General features: G+C 47.5%; 1 protein-coding gene across 1 annotated transcript in view; it reads right to left on the bottom strand.

Moving 5' to 3' along the window:
- Window positions 1–20642, bottom strand: part of Htra1 (HtrA serine peptidase 1) — a 49560-nt gene that overhangs the window by 21337 nt on the left and 7581 nt on the right. The window contains exons 2-3 of the mRNA XM_032892442.1: window positions 3573–3672; window positions 3005–3209 (exon numbers count right to left, since the gene is read on the bottom strand). Coding sequence (XP_032748333.1) covers window positions 3005–3209; window positions 3573–3672 — 305 coding nt within the window. The remainder of the gene's footprint in view (window positions 1–3004; window positions 3210–3572; window positions 3673–20642) is intronic.

The following is a 20642-nucleotide window of genomic DNA, read 5'->3' on the forward strand; positions in this document are numbered from 1 at the left end:
GGCCCATTCCTTCCAAGTCAAGTTTTATTACAAGCCGGACTCTCCCTACAACAACTTGCATCAGAACAGGGACAGAGAGAAAAGAGGGGCGGGGTCAGGCTAGTCGTCAGAAATCAGGCTTCAATGTGGGTGTCTGCAATACAAAAGCCTTTCGTTTCCAATTCCATTTTCAAAAGCTACATCAGTCCTATTTACATTTCCAAACTTGGGGGGCAGGGGGATGTGTGGGGCACATGTCAAATAGCAGGCTTCTGGCTGAAGAGACTCTTAGGGCCCGCCTGCCTGAAACCCTTCACACAGATCCTCTGTTGAGCGCCTTCACATTTTGCCTGGATATACCAGAGGTGACATGGGGCTCCTCCCATCTCCACATTGGCTCGAAATCAGAAAAGAATATCCCCGGACTGGAAGCAATCACGTGGTATGCACCCACGCATTCCAAACATGAAATTACTTGAGGAGACAGCTCACGAACCACACAGGCCAGAGCTCTGCCTGCAGATGGCCAGGAGGCTCCCAGCGCTGGCTGCCTTCCAGGAACTGAGTCTGAAGGTCCTACCTGTGGTCACTGGCTGTGCTATTCTGGCCAACCTCCTTCCTTCCGGTGCTACCACCGGACTCTAGACACCTTGCTCGCAGCATTCCCAAATGGGGACACGCCAACCTTTCCATGGGCTATTTAAGGTCATGCTAGTCCATCCCCGTGAAGGCCAGGCTCTGGGCCTGTGCAATGGAGTTGGGTACCTGGAATCTGCAGCCTGGCTCCCAGGAGGCTATGGGTGAAAAGATGGAGGAGTGGTCTCTGAGCATTTCTTTCTTCTTTTATAAAATGGGAATAACACAGCTATTCTGTGTATTAGAGAACGGTTAGATGTGAAGTCAGAGCCTGGACCAACTGTTTTGGTACCAATAAACACATTTAGAAAGATGAGCTGTTGGTAGAAATTTCACAGCAACTTAGCAGAAATAACACACATTTGTGATCACACTAAAGTCAGTCACCTACATGGGCCCAGAGCCTGTTCCTGCAACCTTCAGCCCCAGCCCTCACCACCCCAGCCTCTGAGAAGGTAAGGGAACAAGCTGTGTGTGAAAGGGGTTCTGAAAGGCTGCCTGGCGCTATAAAAGAAATAAAGAGACCCAGAGTCCTACTGCCCAACAGTACCCTGAGCTTTCATAGTAGGACTTCACACCTAGCTGACTTCATAGCTCAGTCAGATGAGAAGCAAGCTAGAGCTTCACAAGAAAATGCTACGCTTCATTACCCACCCCACCCACGTCTTTTTCTGCACCAACCACAAAATTCCCACTGACCCTTCTACCTTCTTTCTGAAGGAATTTCCAATGGCAGGAAGAAAACAGAAACTCCAATCTCACCAGAAGTGCAAACAGACATCACATCACCATGAGGAGGACTAGGAATTTTTGCTGGTGATCCAGTAAGAACTGTATTCAGTTTCGGGCATGAAGGCCTCGCTAAACAAGTGTGGGAGGTGTGGCAGAGTGCTTGGCTAGCTCTCACAAAGCCCTGGTTTGGTCCACAATACTGTGTAAGCCCGGCTTGGTCCTACATGCCCATAATCCTCACATACACAAGATAGAGGCAAGGGAGTCAAAGGTTCAAAGCCATCCACAGATTATAAATGAAGGCAACCTGTGCTACTCGAGACCTAAAAATAAAAATAAAGACTCTGCTGAGCAAAAAGTGACCATAAACAGAATATTAAATTAAAATTATTTTCTTTCTTTTCTTTTAATAATTTTTTTTGTTGGGTGTGGTAGCACTTGGGAGGCAAATCCAGGAGGACCTCTGTGAGGTCAAGGCCAGCCTGGTCTATAAAGTGAGTTCTAAGACAGCTAGAACTTGAGACCTTGTCTCACAATCTCCAAAAAGTAAATAAAATAATAAAATTCAGATAGGACTAGAAGTAGTTACCCCAATAACCCACAAAGCAATTCCATACAAGCATTTTTCAAATGGAGCTCACTCTCACTGTGACTTAGTTTTGTACTGGCCCTGATTCTAAGTTCTCCACCATGGAAGGCTATAATTTGGGTAGATAGAGCACAGCAGCCCTTTTAAGGGGACTATGGCCATGACATCATACAAAGGATTCTAAGGGACTCAAGGAAGAGGTGTTAATTTTGTCTTAAGGTTCCCAAAACCTTGAGTATAAAAAGCTTAATGAGCTGGAGAGATGGCTCAGTGGTTAAGAGCACTGACTGCTCTTCCAGAGGTCCGGAGTTCAAAGTCCAGCAATCACATGGTGGCTCACAACCATCTGTAATGGGACACAATGCCTTCTTCTGGTGTGTCTGAAGATAGCTACATTGTACTCATATACATACATACATACATACATACATACATACATACATACATACATTAACAAGGAGCTGGAGAGATGATTCGGTGGTTAAAAGGACATACTAGTTTTGCAGAGACTCAGTGTCTAGTGGTTTAAAACCCTGTAACCCCAGCCCATGGTATCCAACATCTCTGTGTACACACCCACTTACAAACACAACACACAATTAAAAATAATTTTTAAAAAAAATTAAAGCCCATTCTGTAGCCACGGAGACTCCAGGTTCACCTCAGTGGAAAGAAACATAACTTTGTAATAAATGCTTCATCATCAAGGACCAGAGTTTCCATTCTCACCAGCTACCCAGTAACTTCTTTGTAGCCTGTTGCTTTATAAAGATAAAATGCTACTTTAAAAACCTCTGATCTGAGAGTGAGTTTCTTCCAAGGGCTTCCTCCTCCTCCCTCCTCCCTCCTCCCTCCTCCCTCCTCTTCTCCCTCCTCCCTCCTCCCTCCTCCCTCCTCCTCCTCCTTTCTCAGGTCTCTTTGATGAGACCTGTCTGGTCCTGCAGCTTCTGTGTTGTTGCTGAACATTCTCTGAGTACCAGGAGCTGATGTCCTCACCATCTCCACCTCACCTTCTGAGAGCTGGGTGCTGCAGGCCCAGAAGGCACTTGGGCCTCAGAAGCATCTCACCTGGTGGTCAATCTTGATAAGCGCAATGTCGGCCTTTTCATCCACATCCTTGATTTTGGCTTCGTAGGTCGCTCCATTCTTCAGCTCAACCTTGACCCGGTTTTTGTTGGTCACCACGTGAGCATTTGTCACAATCAGTCCATCCTCCGACACAATGAATCCTGACCCACTCGCCACTGGCACCTCCCTCTTCGAGAAAGGAAGCCTGGAACAGACATTGGTTGAGCTTGACCAAGCCTCATTTGCACACACAAGTGAATGACCCCGCAAGAGCAGCTCGCACACATCTAGCGAGCGTTTGATGTCTTAAAAATAACACCGAGCTACTTTTTGGAATGCACCAAAAATATTTCCACTTAGGAAATATTCCCTAGGAATCACTTCAGAGCTAGAAGTTATTAAAACGCTTAAAGGGCCAAGATTGTCGGTCTAAATAGAGGACTTTTCCTAAGGCAGAGAACTTGAGTGTAATACAGGAGTCTGCCCGGTGACATTCCTGACACTTTAATGTGCTTCAAAAGCAGCTCTGGTGCTATTTATTACTGAGGGGAAAGGAAGGCCTCTTTACTTGCGATAAAGTTCAATGTGAACCACAGCAGGGGCGATCTTCTCCACCACATCAGCGATAAAGTTGTACTTATGACGCAAACTGTTGGGATCTTCCTGCCCTGGGGACAAAGGCAATGAGACAGTTTAGTGCTACTGAGCCTGTGCAGGGGGCCTGCAACAAGGTATAGGATAGAGGGAGCCAAAAACACATTACATATATGTGTGCTCACTCAAACACACAAACTCATACACATACATGCACTTACATACACATGTGTATACTCACATGTATAGAACATACATAAGCATAGGAACACATATGCACATTTATGTAATTGTGCATAACAAGCATATGCACACACACATACACACACATACACACACACACACACACACACACACACATGCACACACACACACATGCTTCTCTGTGGAAGAGAAACAATCACTCCCTAGGCTCTGGGCTATGAGTAAGAACTGGGACCTTTACAGTCCTCTTGTGACCCATCACAGCTGAATGTCCCCAGGCTCCCCCAAAAAGGTCCAGGGCATCTATGGGTTATGCCTGTTCCATCAAGGTCTGCAGTGCTCCAACTGGACGTAACTGGGCACAGGGACATGCAGGGGCCAGCTTCCTATGCAGGAAGGAAGGGAGCCTCCATCCGCCTAGTTCCCCACCCTGAACTGCTTGATACAGCCATGAAATCTGATCCCATGGTGTGATGATGTTCTTGGGTTCAGGAAAAGAGCTGTAACTTTTAGGGAGACAAATTCGTGGCATAGATACCTTATTACATCTACTTATAAAGTCTTTAATTCTCTACTTTGTTGCAGACTTTGGAAATGAGCATTGTTACCATGTTATATTTGGGGAAACTGAGGCAAGGATTTCTCCATGTATACTAAGTGGTCTTAATAACAAATATAAATAACAGGAAAATCTGGGAACTGCCCCCAACTCTGTGGTCATCAAATGCACAGCTTTTCCACCTCTGCAGCGGCATCACACAGAGCTTGTCCCTGCATCAATCACCTTCTGTTGCTGTGAAAAGACGCCATGACCAAGGCAACTTATAGAAGGAAACATTTAGGGAGATAAGAGTCTGTCGGGGGGGGGGCAGAATCAGGAACTGAGAGCTCGAATCCTTAACCACAAGTGCGAACCAGTGAGAGTGAATTGGGAGTGGTGAGAAGCTTTTCATCTCAAAGCCTACCTACACCCAGTACCGTACTTCCTACAAGCCTATACCACCTAAGTCTTCCCAAGCAGGGCCAGCAACTGGGAACCAAGTGCTAAATACCACAGCATAAGGGGTGGGGGTTAGGGGGTCATTTAAACCACCACAGTTCTCCCAGGTTCTTAGGTAGTTGTGATTAATAGGCGTGTCCCCCTGGACACCCAAATAAAAGACGGAACGAACTATGGAGTGGAAATGTTCCTCCTAAACAGGGTCTGGCAAACATCACCAGAGACAGCTGTAAACAAGTGTCTCTGGGCTTCCTGGGACCAAGTGGACGTTTAACTCCAGCTGGCCAGCAACCAGAAGACACATGGTATTCCGAAACCACCAGCTGCGAGACTCCTGCCCTGAAGAATAATTAACTCACTTCTTCTTCGGCTTCTGAATTAGGCTTAAGATGATCTGCCCACACCAGGGCGAGCATAAATATAGGATTTTCAGGTTCGAATGAGAAGCAGGAACCTTTCTCAGACATAGTAGGGAAAGTGGTTCCAACGTCTGTCCACCAGGAAAACTACAAGAAGGATCTGGCCTAGGCACATGAAGGCCTGAGGCCCCTCCTCAGAACACAGGTTAGTCTCCATTTCCTCACTAGCAAAATGGGGATGTGTGGTCTGCTCCATATGGTTTGAGTCCCGACTGTAACTATCAGCATATCAGGAAGCATCAAAACAAAGTGTGGCTCTGGGGATGGGTACGGGGCTCTCCCATTGGCTAGTTGGGGCAGAAGGAACAGAGAAGAGGACAGTGACAAGCTAGCTGCTGACCTCCGTTGTTGTCACCTGGTAGATATCCACAGAGAAACCAAACACAGACAACTAAACCCAAGAATGCCCACTCCTCAAAGATGGCCAGACGTCAACCCAAAGAGAAGAGATGCGTGATTTCTGCCCCTGTAGTTTCACAGCACCTTTAGATGTAAAGGCAGCATGGTTGGGGGCCCATCCCTGTTTCATTTAACTGGAGGAAGTGACTATTAGAGCCTCCTTGTGTCTGCAGTCCTTGGTGGCCCTGCTTCTGACCTCCTTATAGAATGGTCAGCCCAAACAGAGACACTCACTCCATAGGTGAAGCCAGGCTGGCTCTGCCAAGCCCTGCTCTCCCAGGGTGCAGAGGGATGGAGGCTGCTGCATCTAGTGCCCCCCTCAAGGGAAGAACACCAAACACTAGCTCTGACCTCTGATGGTCACTGAGGGCTCGGGGCACCGCACCTACTACTGTGTGGCCTCAGTCATACCCCAGACCCTACTCCTCTATGCTTAATCCCATGTCAGGAAAGAATGTGAGGATAAAGGCACAAAGCTCGGGGCGCTTGCTTCACAGAATGAGAATGTAGCACTCACCCCCAGGAAGCGCCCGATGAAGCCACAGAGTATAGTAAGAAGGAGATGGCTGGGCAGATGTGAGCACTTCCGACATCAATGAAACAACAGGGAGAGGAGGGAGGCAGAGGTCCAAGCTATGCAAACTCGAGTGGGTTCTGAAGCTTCCAACAGCATCGCTATGGCTACTCCTGCACTGGCTGATGGGTAGAGTCTAGGAGAAGAGGCTCATTTTTCTGATCACAACCTGAACCAGCTCACAGTCACCCCACGGCTTTGCAGAAGAAGCCAGAGGTTGAGTCAGCACCGATCTAACCCACACTGCAACCCAGATGGGCACTCTACGGAGAGACCCACCGGAAGGCAAGCCCGCCACACCCTAAGGAGCAGGACCCTGTCCCCCACTCCCCATTCCATCTGCTCCCTTAGCTGGGGAAGAAGGAAGTCTATGGAGCTGAGGCTGGCCCTTCCTAATTGTCCCATGGCTAAACGGAGCACAAAGTTGGAACTGGCTGCCCTATAGTAGTGGCCCACATATAATGAGGCAAGAGAGGAAAACTAGAGACATGGGGATTGGAAAGAAAAACATAAACATTGCTTTGATATGAACTGATGGTCCTTCTAGAAAACTCTTAGGGAATATAAAAATAAAATACCCGGATACGTGAGTTTAGTGGTGCCGTAGGAAAGCAGGTCAATACACAGAATGCATTAGACTTTGTATGTTTATCAATGAACAATGACAGCAAAAAAAAACTTACAAATATCATAAGGACATCAAAAGTATTAAAAAAAAAATACCTGGGGAAAACATTAACAAGGTTGTGTAAGAACTGCCCCTCGAATGCTCCAGAACAAGTGTCCAAACAAGTTAAACTAGACTTAAATAAATGCAGAAAAATACCAGACTTGCAGTTTCGAGGCTCAGCGCTGCTAAGTTTTCAATTTCCCCCCGTGGATGTGTAGATTAAAACACACTTCCACAGAAAACCTCAGGAGTTTTAGTAGAAAGCGATAGCCTACTTCTAAAATGTATGTCGACATTAAAGACTGGTACCATACATACGAGTCTCACACAGGAAGCACTGAAGGACCTACAACAGGACTTCATTTTTAAACAAAAATTAATCTAAATAACCAGAATCGGCCCGCGGAAAGATGAGTCACAGCAATTTACAGAGATAAATCTTTCCGCTTGGCTAATAAATATTTAGTATTACTGATTTTAACACCACGAATGGCCCATTAAGCACAGCCAACTATTTCTTATCGTTTTATGAGCTAATGGCTGCCAGACTTCAATCCCAAAAGGCAAATGACCCGCCTTTGTCTGTTATAAACTAATAGGCACACCACTTCATAAATGTCAAACCCTTAGAACTCATCATCTCTGGGGGTTCACAGACGGTGTCATTAATCACTTTCTTTTATTTCTTTATTATTATTTTTTTTTCAGACAAGATCTCTCTGCATAGCCATGGCTGTCCCGAAACTCACTATGTAGACCAGGCTGACCTTAAACTCACAGAGATACGTTTGCCTCTGTCTTCTGAGTGCTGTGATTAAAGGTGTGCACCATCTAAACCACCATTTGTCTCTTCCCTTTCCTTTTTAAATTAAGCATTTTCAACAACTACCTTTTAGGAACAAAGAGAGAAACACGCAGCTCCCATTATACAGAATGCTTACTGGAAAGACCCCTGGTTCAACAACCTGATGGTTTCCAGGTCCTTAGCAGATGCCCAAATCTGTCTGTAAATGCTTACCTTCCTTAAGTGAGGGGCAAGGTGTTTTTCATACATATATATGTGGAAGTGAGAGGAAAAGGGATGACAGTCTCAAAACTTTTGTGTCACCACATTCTTTGGATGACCCCCCTATCTCCACAAGGTAAGGCTGCTGGCAGTTGCTTTGATAAAAGAACCGGACCACAGAAAAATTACTCAACACTGGAAATGGTGGAAGTTGTACTCAATTTGTCTGTAATACTGGAAAGGTCAAAGGTCACTAGTCTTATCTGTTTTCCTTTTGCTGTGATAAATAGCGCGGCCAAAAGCAACTTGAGGAGGAAATGGTTTATTCCGTCTTAGATTTCCAGTCCATCATTCAGGGAAATCAGGGCGGGAATCAAGCAAAAAAACGATGGAAGGACACTGGTTTCTGGCATGCTCTCCCTAGTTTCCTTACACTGTCCAGGACCCCTTGCCTAGGAATGGTATTGCCCACAGTGGGGGGACATTCTTACCAATTAGCAATTAAGAAAATGCCCCATTAACCAGTCTGACTAGTAATCCCCCAAGTGAGACTCTCTCAGGTAATCTGGGTCCTTCCTGTATGTGAAAGCTAACCAGGAAAGCCACCAAAGAGGTGTGTGTGTGTGTGTGTGTGTGTGTGTGTGTGTGTGTGTGTGTGTGTGTGTGTGTGTGTGTGTTCCATTCAGTGGCAACAGTGGTAAGGGGAAGTGCAAGGTAATTGTTTTTTCCCTGATGACTACTATGTCGTAAGGACACAAATAAGTTGTTGGGATAACACTCTTGACAATTGAAACTCTTTGGTGTTCTTTTGGCCTGGGAATGTCATGAAAACTTTGCTGTGATACAACTGTCTCCTGGAAGGAAGGAGAGGATGTGCTAAGACTATCAGAAGCCAAGGCAGTCAGAGACCTCGGATGCTACTGAATCCCTACACCAGTGCGAAAGATGCAGAGCAGACAGTGTATAGCGAAAGTCAGCCCAACAGGGCCCATGTCTCTGGCAAGAGCTGTAACAAGGCATCAGCACGTGGAAAACTTACAGAGGTAAAACAGTTCATCGGATGCAGTTGCTTCAGTGTTATGGGCTGTGTAGTAATAATTCTGGAATTTTGTTTCATTTTTAAAACACAGAAACATCGGAAGACTATGTTTTCATGTTAACTCCAGGTGCAGGGATATGGGGCTGCTTCTGATCGTCCGCAGCAGTGGCTATGACTTGCCTCGTGCTCTAGCAGAGGCGTGGTTTTGCCAGCTGCAGAGTTTCTGCAATTGTGTGATGTTTGGAATTCTGGGAACTTTTCAGAGGGACTATAAATGCTAGAGCCTCAATAGGCAGGGTTGGTGGTTGACGGCTGTTGAAAGGGGGGCTGTTAGGGGTGTGTTAATAATCATGGGCAAAGAAGAAATTAAATCCAAGAATCTTTATCTCTCTCTCCTCTATCCTTCCTTTTCTCCTACCTAGTGAGAGGGGTGAGACAGGGTGTGGGGAGGGGATGTTAGGGTAGGAAAAAGAAGAACCCACAAAGTAGCAAAGACAAGCTACAGGGCTGGACATGATGTATCCTCCCATAGGCTTTTGTGTTGAAGCCTTGATCTCTGATTGTTGGTGGATCCGAACACTGAAAGACTCTGGCCTCACCAATGGGCCAATCCACTGATGACGTAATCACACGATGACATCACTAGGTGGTAGCAGATAGGTCCTGGCTGAGAGGAGACTGCTGGGGTGCATCTTTTAAAAAGGGCGTCTGGTCTCCAGATCTTTCCTTCCCCCTCCCTCCATGCCCTTCCACCCATCCCCTCCTTAGCAGGCATGAGATGAGCAGACCCCTCTGCCACCAGTACCTGCATGTGCCTCACAAGCCCACTGAAATGGAATCACAAAACTTCCCTCCCTTGGCCAGGAGGGATGTAACTCAGCTGGCAGAGTTACTGGGTATAGTGTAGTTGGTATTCGCAGCATCCCACAGAGGCGGGACCAGAAACTCAAGTCATCCTTGGCTACAATACTGAGACCAATACTAGCTTGAGACTCCTAAAAACCCTGTCTAGAAAAAACAAAATGGAACAAAAGCCACTCTCCTCGCTTAAGTTGTTCATATCCAGTGTTTTGTCAGTGACAAAAACACTAACAGATGCCACAGGCTCTGTCCTTCTGCCACATGGCAGCTATCCCAAGTGACGGACTGCACAGAGAGCGCCTCAGCCCAAAGTCTCTGCTACCGAGCTCTTGCTTAGCCCAACCCTGTGGCCCTTGCCTCGCAACAACCCTATGGGGCTCATCCTGTGCTTCCGAAGAGAACTTTAGGCTCCTCCCTCTCAGTCCCCAAAAAAAGATGGTGCTCCACTCCAGTCTTCTGTGTGTACTCACAACCATTTTGCTTCCTGCCTGGAATACTTTATTCTTCCCAACAGCTAGTCTAGTCAGACCCCAGTCGGCCTTCAATATTGGCGGCAAAATACTAGGCGATACCAGCCAATAAGACTTTGTGCTTAAGCACAATGCTAGACACAGATGTTTCCTCTAGTTTTTCTTCAAAGCCTTCAGGGTGGCCCTAATGCTTGAATCTATACAGCAGGAAAGTGTGTGGCTCAAAGACCCAGAACTGGACTAGAGATAAGAGAGTTTTGGCCTAGCGTGCATGGATGAAGCCCTGTGGGTACCACACAGTAATCCAGGCACGGGAACTGCACCAGTAATCCCAGTGCTCAGGAGATAAGGAAGGAGGATCTGAAATCCAAGGTCATCCTTGACTGCCTATCAAGTCTGAGGCCAGCTTGGCTACAGGAGGTTCCATACCTGCTTGCTCCCTGCCTCCCCCTAAAAAGCTCAGAGCCGTGAGTAGCACAGCGGGAAGCTGGGCTGTGCAGAGACTTCCAGCTTCATCTCTCCCCTCTGCAGCCTCCCTCCTCAGCCTCAGCTTTCAGCTCCCTACATCCCACACCACAGTGGGATCCTGAACCACACTTCTGGACTGAAAGATGGGTGGGGTTGGGGGGGGGCAGGATGCAAGCTCAACGGTCCAGCCTTCACTTCCAGCAAGAACAATGCCGCCATCTAATTTATCTGCAGAGTTGATGCGTACAGCGAATTTGGAAAACAGGACACAGTGTATTCGAGGGAAAAAGAAATGAATCCTTCTTTATTCCCCGGGGAACGGCCTGTTCCCCAAATTCAAATCAGTTGCAAGTACAAATTGATCAAATGCTTGGCATTTAGTGTAGTGACCCACATTCAACACTGGCTTCATCATCTGCAGGCCCCAGGGCAAAATGAAAATGAAGCTTTTGTTCCAAGGATTACAAATGTCAAGGCGGCCACCCCAGAGCATTAAAGCAGGTAGAACCCTCTGACTATAGTTACGGGACCCTGTGGAACTAGACGGGCCCATGCTGGAAGGAGTCAGTCTGCCAACTCACCAAGTTCTTCGGATTTTAAAGTCATGCTAGAGTTCCTAAAGGTGGAAGCCAGGAGCCCACGGACCATCTCACACAAAGCTCACACCGCATCCATCTGCTGGGAGCTGAGAAGCCTTCCTTGTCCTTGGTGATTTTCAACGTCAGGACAGTGCACAAAGGCAGAGGCAAGCTATACGACCACAGGCAGGACCCTCAGACTGGGGTTCCTCTACTTCACACTGAGAGAGTTCTACTGGGTGGCCTCGATGGTCCCTCTCAGCTCTAAAATCAATAGTGGTTTTCCCCCTAATTTCCTCAACTCCAAAGCCTAGCACAGCCAGTCACACCTGAATTCATATCTGACAAACTAAAAAATACAAGCACAGGTCAGTTTTGCCAGAAACCAGGACTCAAGGAAAGGAGGGGTAGGAAGGAAGATAAAAACACACAGGGACCATACCAAGGCCTGCTCAGCAGGAAGGCAAGGGGGATGGAAGGGGCTGGACAGGCCCATGAAGGGAAAGCATCTTCCTCCCAGACACTTCGAGTTCAGAATGGCTTCCTTCTGCCATGTAGACCTGGCCAAGTAACCCGAGTCCCTTCAAAGGAGCCAGAATGTCTTGCACAGAAGTTGGAGAGGAAGCCAGTGGTAAACGTGTGCATTCCTACGGGAAGGCACCTTGACCACCAGAGGTCAAAGAGAAGCTGTTATCTAAATAATTACCATCTGAAGCCCTGGCTGTGGTAAGCCTGAAGTCCTTCCCAGGAGTCTGAGCAGAAAAAAAAAAAAACCTTCCCTCAGACACAAGGAAGCACTCTCCCCCGGGCAAGGCATTTATAAACAACACAGGCAAACATAGTAAGCACCCTGCGGGTGAGGAGAAAACGGGCAGTGATCTTTGGGAAAGGTGTGAAGGGGTAGGACACAGTCCCCAGCTGTCACCTGCACCCTCCCACAGCCAAGTGGAAGGTACACACTGGGTGTGTCCTCTTCATTTTTCAGCTGCCCGAGAGCCATGTGTTATATTTGATAGTGTGGTCAGTCCAAAGCATGACCTAATGACAAGGAACTACAAAGAGCTACTAAGTCAATGCAGGACTAGGAGAAAAACGCACCCCACTCAAGGGGCCTGTCTGCAAATGCTCCTGTCTGCTCCGTTCACAGTGTACCATCTGTGCTGGACAGGGCAGAACAGGGCTCCTGGGGCTGGAGTACAACTTCAGCCAAGGGCCCAGACTCCCAACTCAAGGCAAGTCCCCATACATGCACTGCCTGCTCCCTCCCCCCACATGTGCCTGTGTGCTCAGCCACTAGAGATAAGCCACGAATAGTATCCTTCAGAACACTCATTACATTGTATTTTTGAGGCAGAGTCGCTGGGACCTGGTGCTTGCCAATTTTGCTAGGTTGGCTGGCCTACCCTGCCTCCCTCCCAGTGCTGGGATTGCAAGCATATGCCGCCCTGCCTGGCTTTTGACATAGGTGCTGAGAGTCAGCTCCATCTTTAGGCTTCTCTGGCAAGCATTTTACTCATCCCCACACTTCTCTGCCAGGGGTGTAGTAAGTGAGTTCTTACAGAGCAGAGAGAAGGAGAAATCTGTGTTATCAAATCAACTAGCACCAAGCACACCAAGCAGCCAATCCCTGGAAGGAAGAAGCAAACACCTGGGCTATCCTTCCATGGCTGGGAAATCCTTCCATGGCTAGGAAATCCTTCCATGGCTGGGAAATCCTTCCATGGCTGGGAAATCCTTCCATGGCTGGGAAATCCTTCATGGCTCACGAACCTTGGGACTTTCCCTGTCAGGGTAGAATACAAGCAGCTGAGACCGAAGCAGGTATGGGTGGCATGTCGAGACAGGACTAGAACCTGCGTCTGGGGAGAGGTGTGTGCTACAAAGCCAGAGAGAGGAACAGATAGGGAGGGGTGTGCTGCACCATCATGGAGGGGGACAGACGATTTGTCCCCAAGGAAAAGCTCCCTTTATGAGAGTTCTTACTGAATTTGGGAATGACCTGGGAGACCAAGGGCCAAAGTCCAGATGAGCAGAGTGGGGAGGAGGGTTGGAAAGTTCCAAGGAGAGAGGCGTGGGGGTAAGGGAAGCTCACAGGGCTCCGCCTCTGCCAGTGACCTTGGACCGCTTTCTCTGAGGATCAGAGAAATCTGTAGGGCTGATGAGGTATAAAGTGGGTAGGAGGTAGGCCTCCTGTGCCTGAAGGAAAGAAAAATAAGAAAATATAGCCCAGTAATCACAGCAGCGATGTCCCACCAGGCCCATAAGCCCATTCAAGTCTAAATGGCTGTGTTCTGTGTCCCACTCTCTTAAATTCCAGCGTTGGCACCAGCCAGCTGCTGGGTCTGAGGTGGGAAGGCAGCAGAAACAAAAGGAAGACCTTGAACATTCCAGGAAGCCAGAACCCCTTTTCTGAGTGGTGCTGCGACTGTACATTCCAGCCTGCTGAGCACGGGATACAAGCAAGAAGAGAGGGCCCGGGCAGGACAGCCAGCGGAGGTCCAAGGTTAACCTGAAAAAACAAAACCCTGTGCCATCATCGGCACAAGAAGGGAACAGAAAAGAAGCACGCTCCTCGGTGATCGGGTGTGACGCTTATGCAAGGACTATTTTGTCCACTGCACCACCTTCTTTTTCCTTTATGTGGGAGGGGGGTCGTCTATGTAGTCCAGGCTGAACTTGTGGGATTCTTCTTGACTAGGGTAACAAATTTCTGCAATGTCTGACTCAGATTTTTCTTTCCTGCCATCAAAAATTTTAGAGGAGGGCACTAGGGACATGGCTGCATTGACTGAGTGTGTAATGTTGAAGTTAGTCCTGGTCCTTCCTCCCAGCCCCATGCTCCCAGAAGTAAGACTCAGACCCAAAATATATTTGAAAATACCCTGGTTATATAGCTAGGCTCTCCTCTGACTGGATCGTAACTGAAAATAACCATTTATTCTAACCTACACCTGTGCTCAGGGACCATGCATCATTCTCCTCACACCTTTCCGACCAATCTCCCGCCTCCATTTCCTGCCTAAGCCATAGGCCAGAGGCTTTTTAATTGACAGGTGAGGCATCCATACAGTACACAAGATATTCTCTCTACAATTTGGTATGCACAAAGTCCTGGGTTTAATCCCCAATGCACACTGTAACCCTAGCACTCAGGAAGTGGGTGCAGGAGATCAAAAATTCAAGGCCAACCAAGAGTAGATTTGTGAGTTCAAGGACAACCTGGATACTTGAGACCCTGCCAAAGGAAGAAAAAGAGAGAGAAAGAGAGAGAGAGAGAGAGAGAGAGAGAGAGGAGAGAAGGAAAGGAAGGGAGGGAGAGAAAGGGAGAGAAAAGGGGAGAGAGAGAGAGAGAGAGAGAGAGAGAGAGAGAGAGAGAGGCTCTGCCCCTATCTTTTGCATAAAATTCCTGAGTTTCCCCTGACCTCTTTCTTTCTTCCTAATGAATAGAGAAGGAAGAGGAGGTGGAGCCAGGGACCTTAGCCTTGATTCCCAGCCCACACTGGCACTTCCAAGCACTGGCGGCCCCTCTTTCCGGTACAGTCTCCCAGACGGCTCCACGTGGGAAAAGCTTGCCCTGTGCCAGACCTCAGGCTGTGAGGGCTGAGGATGGTGCAAGAGACTGCTTGCAGGGGCTAGGGTAAGGCTGCAGTCCAGGTACCCAGACACTCACCCACAGCAGGTAAAGGGAAGGGGGTTGGGTCACCCAAACAAGTCTAAGGCTGTCTCCCTCAGGACCCAGCTGGGGGCATCTGGCCAGTTGGCCCACAGCCCCTAACTGTGTTGTGACTCACAAGCTCGACCTAATTCTGTAGTTTTGGCTTTCCTGGGAAAGGTGCCTTTGTAGAAGCATGTGTCTACGTTAAATGATGCTTTCATTTAAAAAAAAAGTTACTTCTGTCTCAAGGATGAGAACAAAGAAAATGATAGTAACCTTCTTCGTGTGCGGGTGGTGAATGCTGGGGGTCTCAGTCAATACCCCCTCCATCCACTCGCTCTGGGAAGCGTCTGGCTCCAGCACTGACCTTCACAGATTTCTCAATTGAGTTCTCTTCCTGCTCTTGATTCCTCTGGTTGTTTTGTCTGAGGCTGCCTGGATGTTCAGCCCCTGAAACTCCAACCTCCAGGGCACGGCTGGGAGGGAGGTGGGGCCAGGAGGCTGTTTCTCTAGAGGGAGGAGAGCTGGGGCTCAGCCCGGAGAAGCACCAATGCCCTCTTACTTGCCAGTGTACTGCTGTTTCTATATGGAAAGCCAGACAGCAAGGCGGGGGGCGGAGGGGCCTTACAAACCTGAGACATACCCCAGAAGGAAATGATGCCTCAAGCAAGCTGCTAAAGGGGCTCGGGGGCTGGGTCCAGAAACAAGGCCCTTCCTCTTTCTAGGCCTCTGGCCTGTCAGATGAGAGGCAAGCCCATTTCCGACATCCTTTCTATAATTACAAAAAAAGCTGTGTGTTCTAATAAATCTGAAAAGTACACTTCCTGATCTTTTCAACGTGGGATTCTCAGTCTTATGGAATATTTCATTCCGGCTTCATAACCACTAATACATTAATACTGCCTGAGTATTTTAGACTTTCAAAGTGACTTTCAAGACTGGGATTATGTGTCCTCAGCAGGGAGAGTTGTCTTCCCATAGCCACAAAATGAGAAGATTTTTTTTTTCAGTTATGAAAATGATAACATGATACCATCTGACAGAGGCCAGTTGCAGCAGACCACGTTATAGGACCCCACTTGTAGAAAATGTCTTGAAAAGGCAAATTCTCAGGGATAGAAAGTAGGCTGGTTGCTGGCTAGAGCCAGGCAAAGGGAAATATGGGGTGTCTGCTAGTGAGTGCTGTGTTTATTTTAGAGCTGGAGGGAATGTTCTGGAACTAGGGGTGATAAGTCCACAGCTCCAAGGACATATAAAAACCTGTATGTGAATTATATCTTGAATATGTTGTCATTAAAATCAAAGTTAATAACAAATCAAATTTATGTAGCTCATATTCCCTTACATGTGTCCAAAACATCTGAATAAACACATTCTTCACTTTTCAAAACAGAAACAGCCTGGCCTCAATCCACATCCTTGGAAAGAGCTAGCATCTAGAAGGTTCCATTTAGTGAGCCCTGACTAGACACCCGGACATTTGCATTCTCTGTCATATACTGGGTGAATGTCTTTGGACCTTCAAATCCCTTCACTTGACCCAGGCTCCTCAAAAACACATCACCAAAAACACAAGTGACCAACCAGAAGGCTGACGTGGCAGTCACAAGCCCCTTTTCAGCCAATATTAGCTATGATCACAACTCACTAACCCAGATAATTCCAATCTCTGGAAGTGCTCATTCCGCCCCAAAGACTGCTTCCCTTTACCCGTAGTGAACCTGGAGACAAGACAGGCAACAAACAGGAAAACCTACGTCTGAGTGGTTCTGCTGGCTTGGGACCCACATCTGCCATTTATCACGAAGGATTTCCTTCGAAAGAATTTCTTGTAGCCTTTCAGCAACCTGGGAGGCTGACCTTCCACAGCTGGGATGGGAAGATAGCTCCGTCAGTAAAGTGCTTGCCACACAAACACTGAGGATCTGAGTTCAAGCCCAAGAACCCACAAGAAGGCTGGGACAGATGCCTGTTATCCCAGCACTCAGGAGGCTCAGACAGATAGACCCCTGGGGCTAACTGACCAACCAGTGTAGTCTACATGGTAAGCTCCAGGCCAAGGAGACCCAGGTCTTAAAAAGTACCAAGACAGAACCCAGAAAAAACACCCAAGAGGCTAGAGAGATAACTCAGTGGTTAAGAGCACCCGACTGCTCTTCCAGAGGTCCAGAGTTCAATTCCCAGCAACCACATGGTGGCTCACAACCATCTACAATGGGATCTGATGCCCTCTTCTGGTGTGCTGTCTGTACATGAAGTCAGAGCACTCATGCACATAAAATACCTAAATAAATAAAGCTTTAAATAAAAGAGACACCCGAGATTGACCCCTGGATTTGGGACCACCACAAATAGGTATGTACACATGTGCCCCAGACTCATACATACACACTCTCTCCCAACAAACACTTTTAAAATCTCCATCACTGGTGACAAAGGACTTCAGCAACCCGTTGGGGACAGAGTTTGACAATAAATACCAAGGGTTACAGCAAACCGGTCCACTTCTCTCCAGCTACTGTACCTGGTACTGTCTATCCTAAAAGAGTTCAAGACACCAAAACACCCATGAACATGAAAGTGTCTGTCCTTGAAGTGCTAACAACCACGGCCCCCTGAGGTGAGGCTTGAGACTGTAGGAACATGACTCTCTTTCCTTGTGTATTTTTGACGTGATTATGCTTTGGGTTTCTTTCTTTTTTTTTTTTTTTTTTTTTTTTTTTTTTTTTTTTGGAGCTGGGGACCGAACCCAGGGCCTTGCGCTTGCTAGGCAAGCGCTCTACTACTGAGCTAAATCCCCAACCCCTGCTTCGGGCTTCTAAAAACTGATAGAGTACAATTTTAGATCATCAGACATAAAGAGGGAGTGGCTAAATAACACAGAAGAAAGAAACCAAGCCTGTCTGAAGAGGAGAAAACTGGCTCATCCTGACAAAGTTCAAACCGTAGATAGGTTAAGACGCCAAGGCTCCTGAATCATTCGCGATAATATTTGTGCAGATTTTTCCCTGAGGCAAGTGCACTGCAATTAGCATTCCAGAGCCTCAAAACGCTTGCAGGGAAAAGCCAGTTACCACACAGGCTACCATGTAGTCATCTTTACAAGTAGGAAAAAAAAATCTCTTCGATGACACTTTGAAAAGTGAGACTGAGTGAAAACACCTACTGTTTCTCGGGCCTCATGGGAAAAATCTCCCATGTGGACCCCAGCCTCCTCCAAACACCTAACTGCTCCAGGAGAAGGAGGCTGCCAAGATGGGTTCATAGAGTCGGCCCCCACCACCAAGCTGCACATTTATACGCAGCTGGAAGCATTCTGACGGGGATGATGAGGTGCTTTTAAAAAGACTTTATTTTTATTCTTACTTGTTAGCCCATGTGTGGGGTTTGTGCATGTGAGGGCCAGAGGAGGGTACTGGATTACCCATACTGGAGTTATGGGCAGTTGTGAATTACCCAACATATTGGGAGCCCAACTTGGGTCCTCTGCAAAAATAGTTCATACTACTGAGCATCCCTCCAGCCTCAGATCTGAAGATAGTCTAAAGAGACTCTTGTGGAACACACACCCCACCCCACCCACCCCACCCACCTTTGGCTATCATTCTATTGAAACAATGGTCCCCAAGGAGTAGGAATTTCCCCAAGAATCTCATGCTGAGAGATAAAAAAGGGTGACGCCTGTTGCTAGCTAGAGGAGGAGCTAGTCTTTAGGAAAGACATTTCACACAATCCTGACATATCAGAGCATCTTTCCAGTGAGACAGGAGCGGAGACAATGATGGGTCAGTGATGGGTGGGACCACACCATGACCTGGACTGCTTAAGCCACATACCCTCTATTTAAATCTAAGCTTCATGTCAGAATTCCCACAGATAAACTTGGGACTATTCTATCTTCCTTCCCAATGTGGTCACATTGAATATCTCATTTCTGCTTCTCACTATTAATTGTGTCCTTTATTGACCTGTTGAGGACATGCACGTGAATGTAGTTTATTAGGGCTGACAGGGCCCAGGCTCTGACTCCAACAAGTCTAATAACACAGCTTGTGAGAACCAAGTTCCCTTCGAGTGCCTCAGCTTTCCCACCTATGGTGTGAGGAACTGGGCTGTAAGGCCGGCAGCACCTTTCGGCTCCAGGTACTGAGATGCTGTCTTCCCTACAATTAGTTGGTGGCTTTGGCCAGCCTCTGGTGTCTCCACAGGGCAGTGTCTCGATCCACAAACACCAAAGAAAGACAAAATCAAGGAGCTCGTGTGGCTACAGATGTGTAGTGGAAAGTACAGCAGATTCCATGGTAGCAATGTTGAGCTTCTGTGGTTAGAACGTGTCCCCATGTGGTGCCGTTAGGGGGTGATGTGGAACATTTGGAGACAGGGCCTTATAAGGAAGCAACTGGATAACTGGAGGGTCTGGCCTTTAGCGGGAAATAAGGCAGTTCTCCTGGGTCCCTGGTTAGTTCTTACGAGAGGGTGGTTTCCACAGAACAAGCCTGGCCTCTGTAGGTCTCTTTCTGACTTCCACGTTGTCTCACAATCTCTCCAGTTCACACTCCCATGGTGCCACCCACCATGACATCTCTACCAGAGTCAAGCATATGCCTGCACCTCCAGAAATGTGAGCAAAATAAGCTTCTTTGTAAAGTACCCAGTCTCAGGGATTCTTTGACTGTGACCATGGACAGAAGTGACCCAGTAAGATGCACCCTACTTTTCTATCTTTTCTGGATCAGTCATGGTGCTTTGGGGGTTTTTTTGGGGGGGATTGGTTGGTTGGCTGGTCAGTTTTGTTTTGTTTTGTTTTTTGTTTGTTTTGCTAGCAAGAGATCTGGAAGAGTGTGGATCTACTGTCTAGCAGTCCAGGTATCTGTCAATCATTCCTATTCCCGGTTGACAAAGCTCATTCACTATCCCATTAGTTTACCTGACCTTACAATCCCCTGCTGGTGTTCCCAGTACCATTATTCTTAAGCAATACCATCAGGAAACAGAGCACAGAGAGTCAGTGACTCATGCAGGGTGGGGGTGGGGCTGAGGAGGTCCAGTTTCCTAAAATGGAATCCCAGAAGACAGACTGTAGCCGAGGTTGCTTTAGCATCCTTCCTTCAGACCCTGCCAACACAGGTGCAAAAGCAGTGTCTGGTTTAACAGCACCACCAGCATGCACCATCTAACTGATATCTAGAAGATTCCAGCCAACAACAGCTAAACACGTGCTCTTCTCCAGCCCATATGGAGCTGTTCCCAAGACTGACCACATTCAAGGCCAGAAAACACACTCCAATGAATTCAAAAGATCAGAAATCGCCAAAGGTGTTCTCAGACCACTATAGAACTAAACCAGAAAGTCTTATAAAAGGGAAGATGTTGGAAAAGACTTCAAATGTCTGAAGATTAATCAGAATGCTTTTAAACAACCTGAGTTAAGGAAGCCCCCCAGTCTGATAGTGAGGTGGAGCCAAGTTCAAATCCTAGCTCTCTCCTTAGTGGGTGGCCCTAGGTAGATAAAACCTCTTGGAACCTCTTCTGTTTCTATAGCTAGGCAGCAGGGTTAATGCCACTACCTTCCCGTATCCACAAAGGAACAAGACAAGGCCTGTCGCCCAATTAGAACAGTAGTGGTCACTCTAGATCACTGTGATTTGGTGACATTTCCCTCATCCTGCCCCAAGAATATAATATTCCACCTCCAGGTGGC

This window comes from Rattus rattus, chromosome 2, assembly GCF_011064425.1.
Source record: "Rattus rattus isolate New Zealand chromosome 2, Rrattus_CSIRO_v1, whole genome shotgun sequence".
NCBI lineage: Eukaryota > Metazoa > Chordata > Mammalia > Rodentia > Muridae > Rattus > Rattus rattus.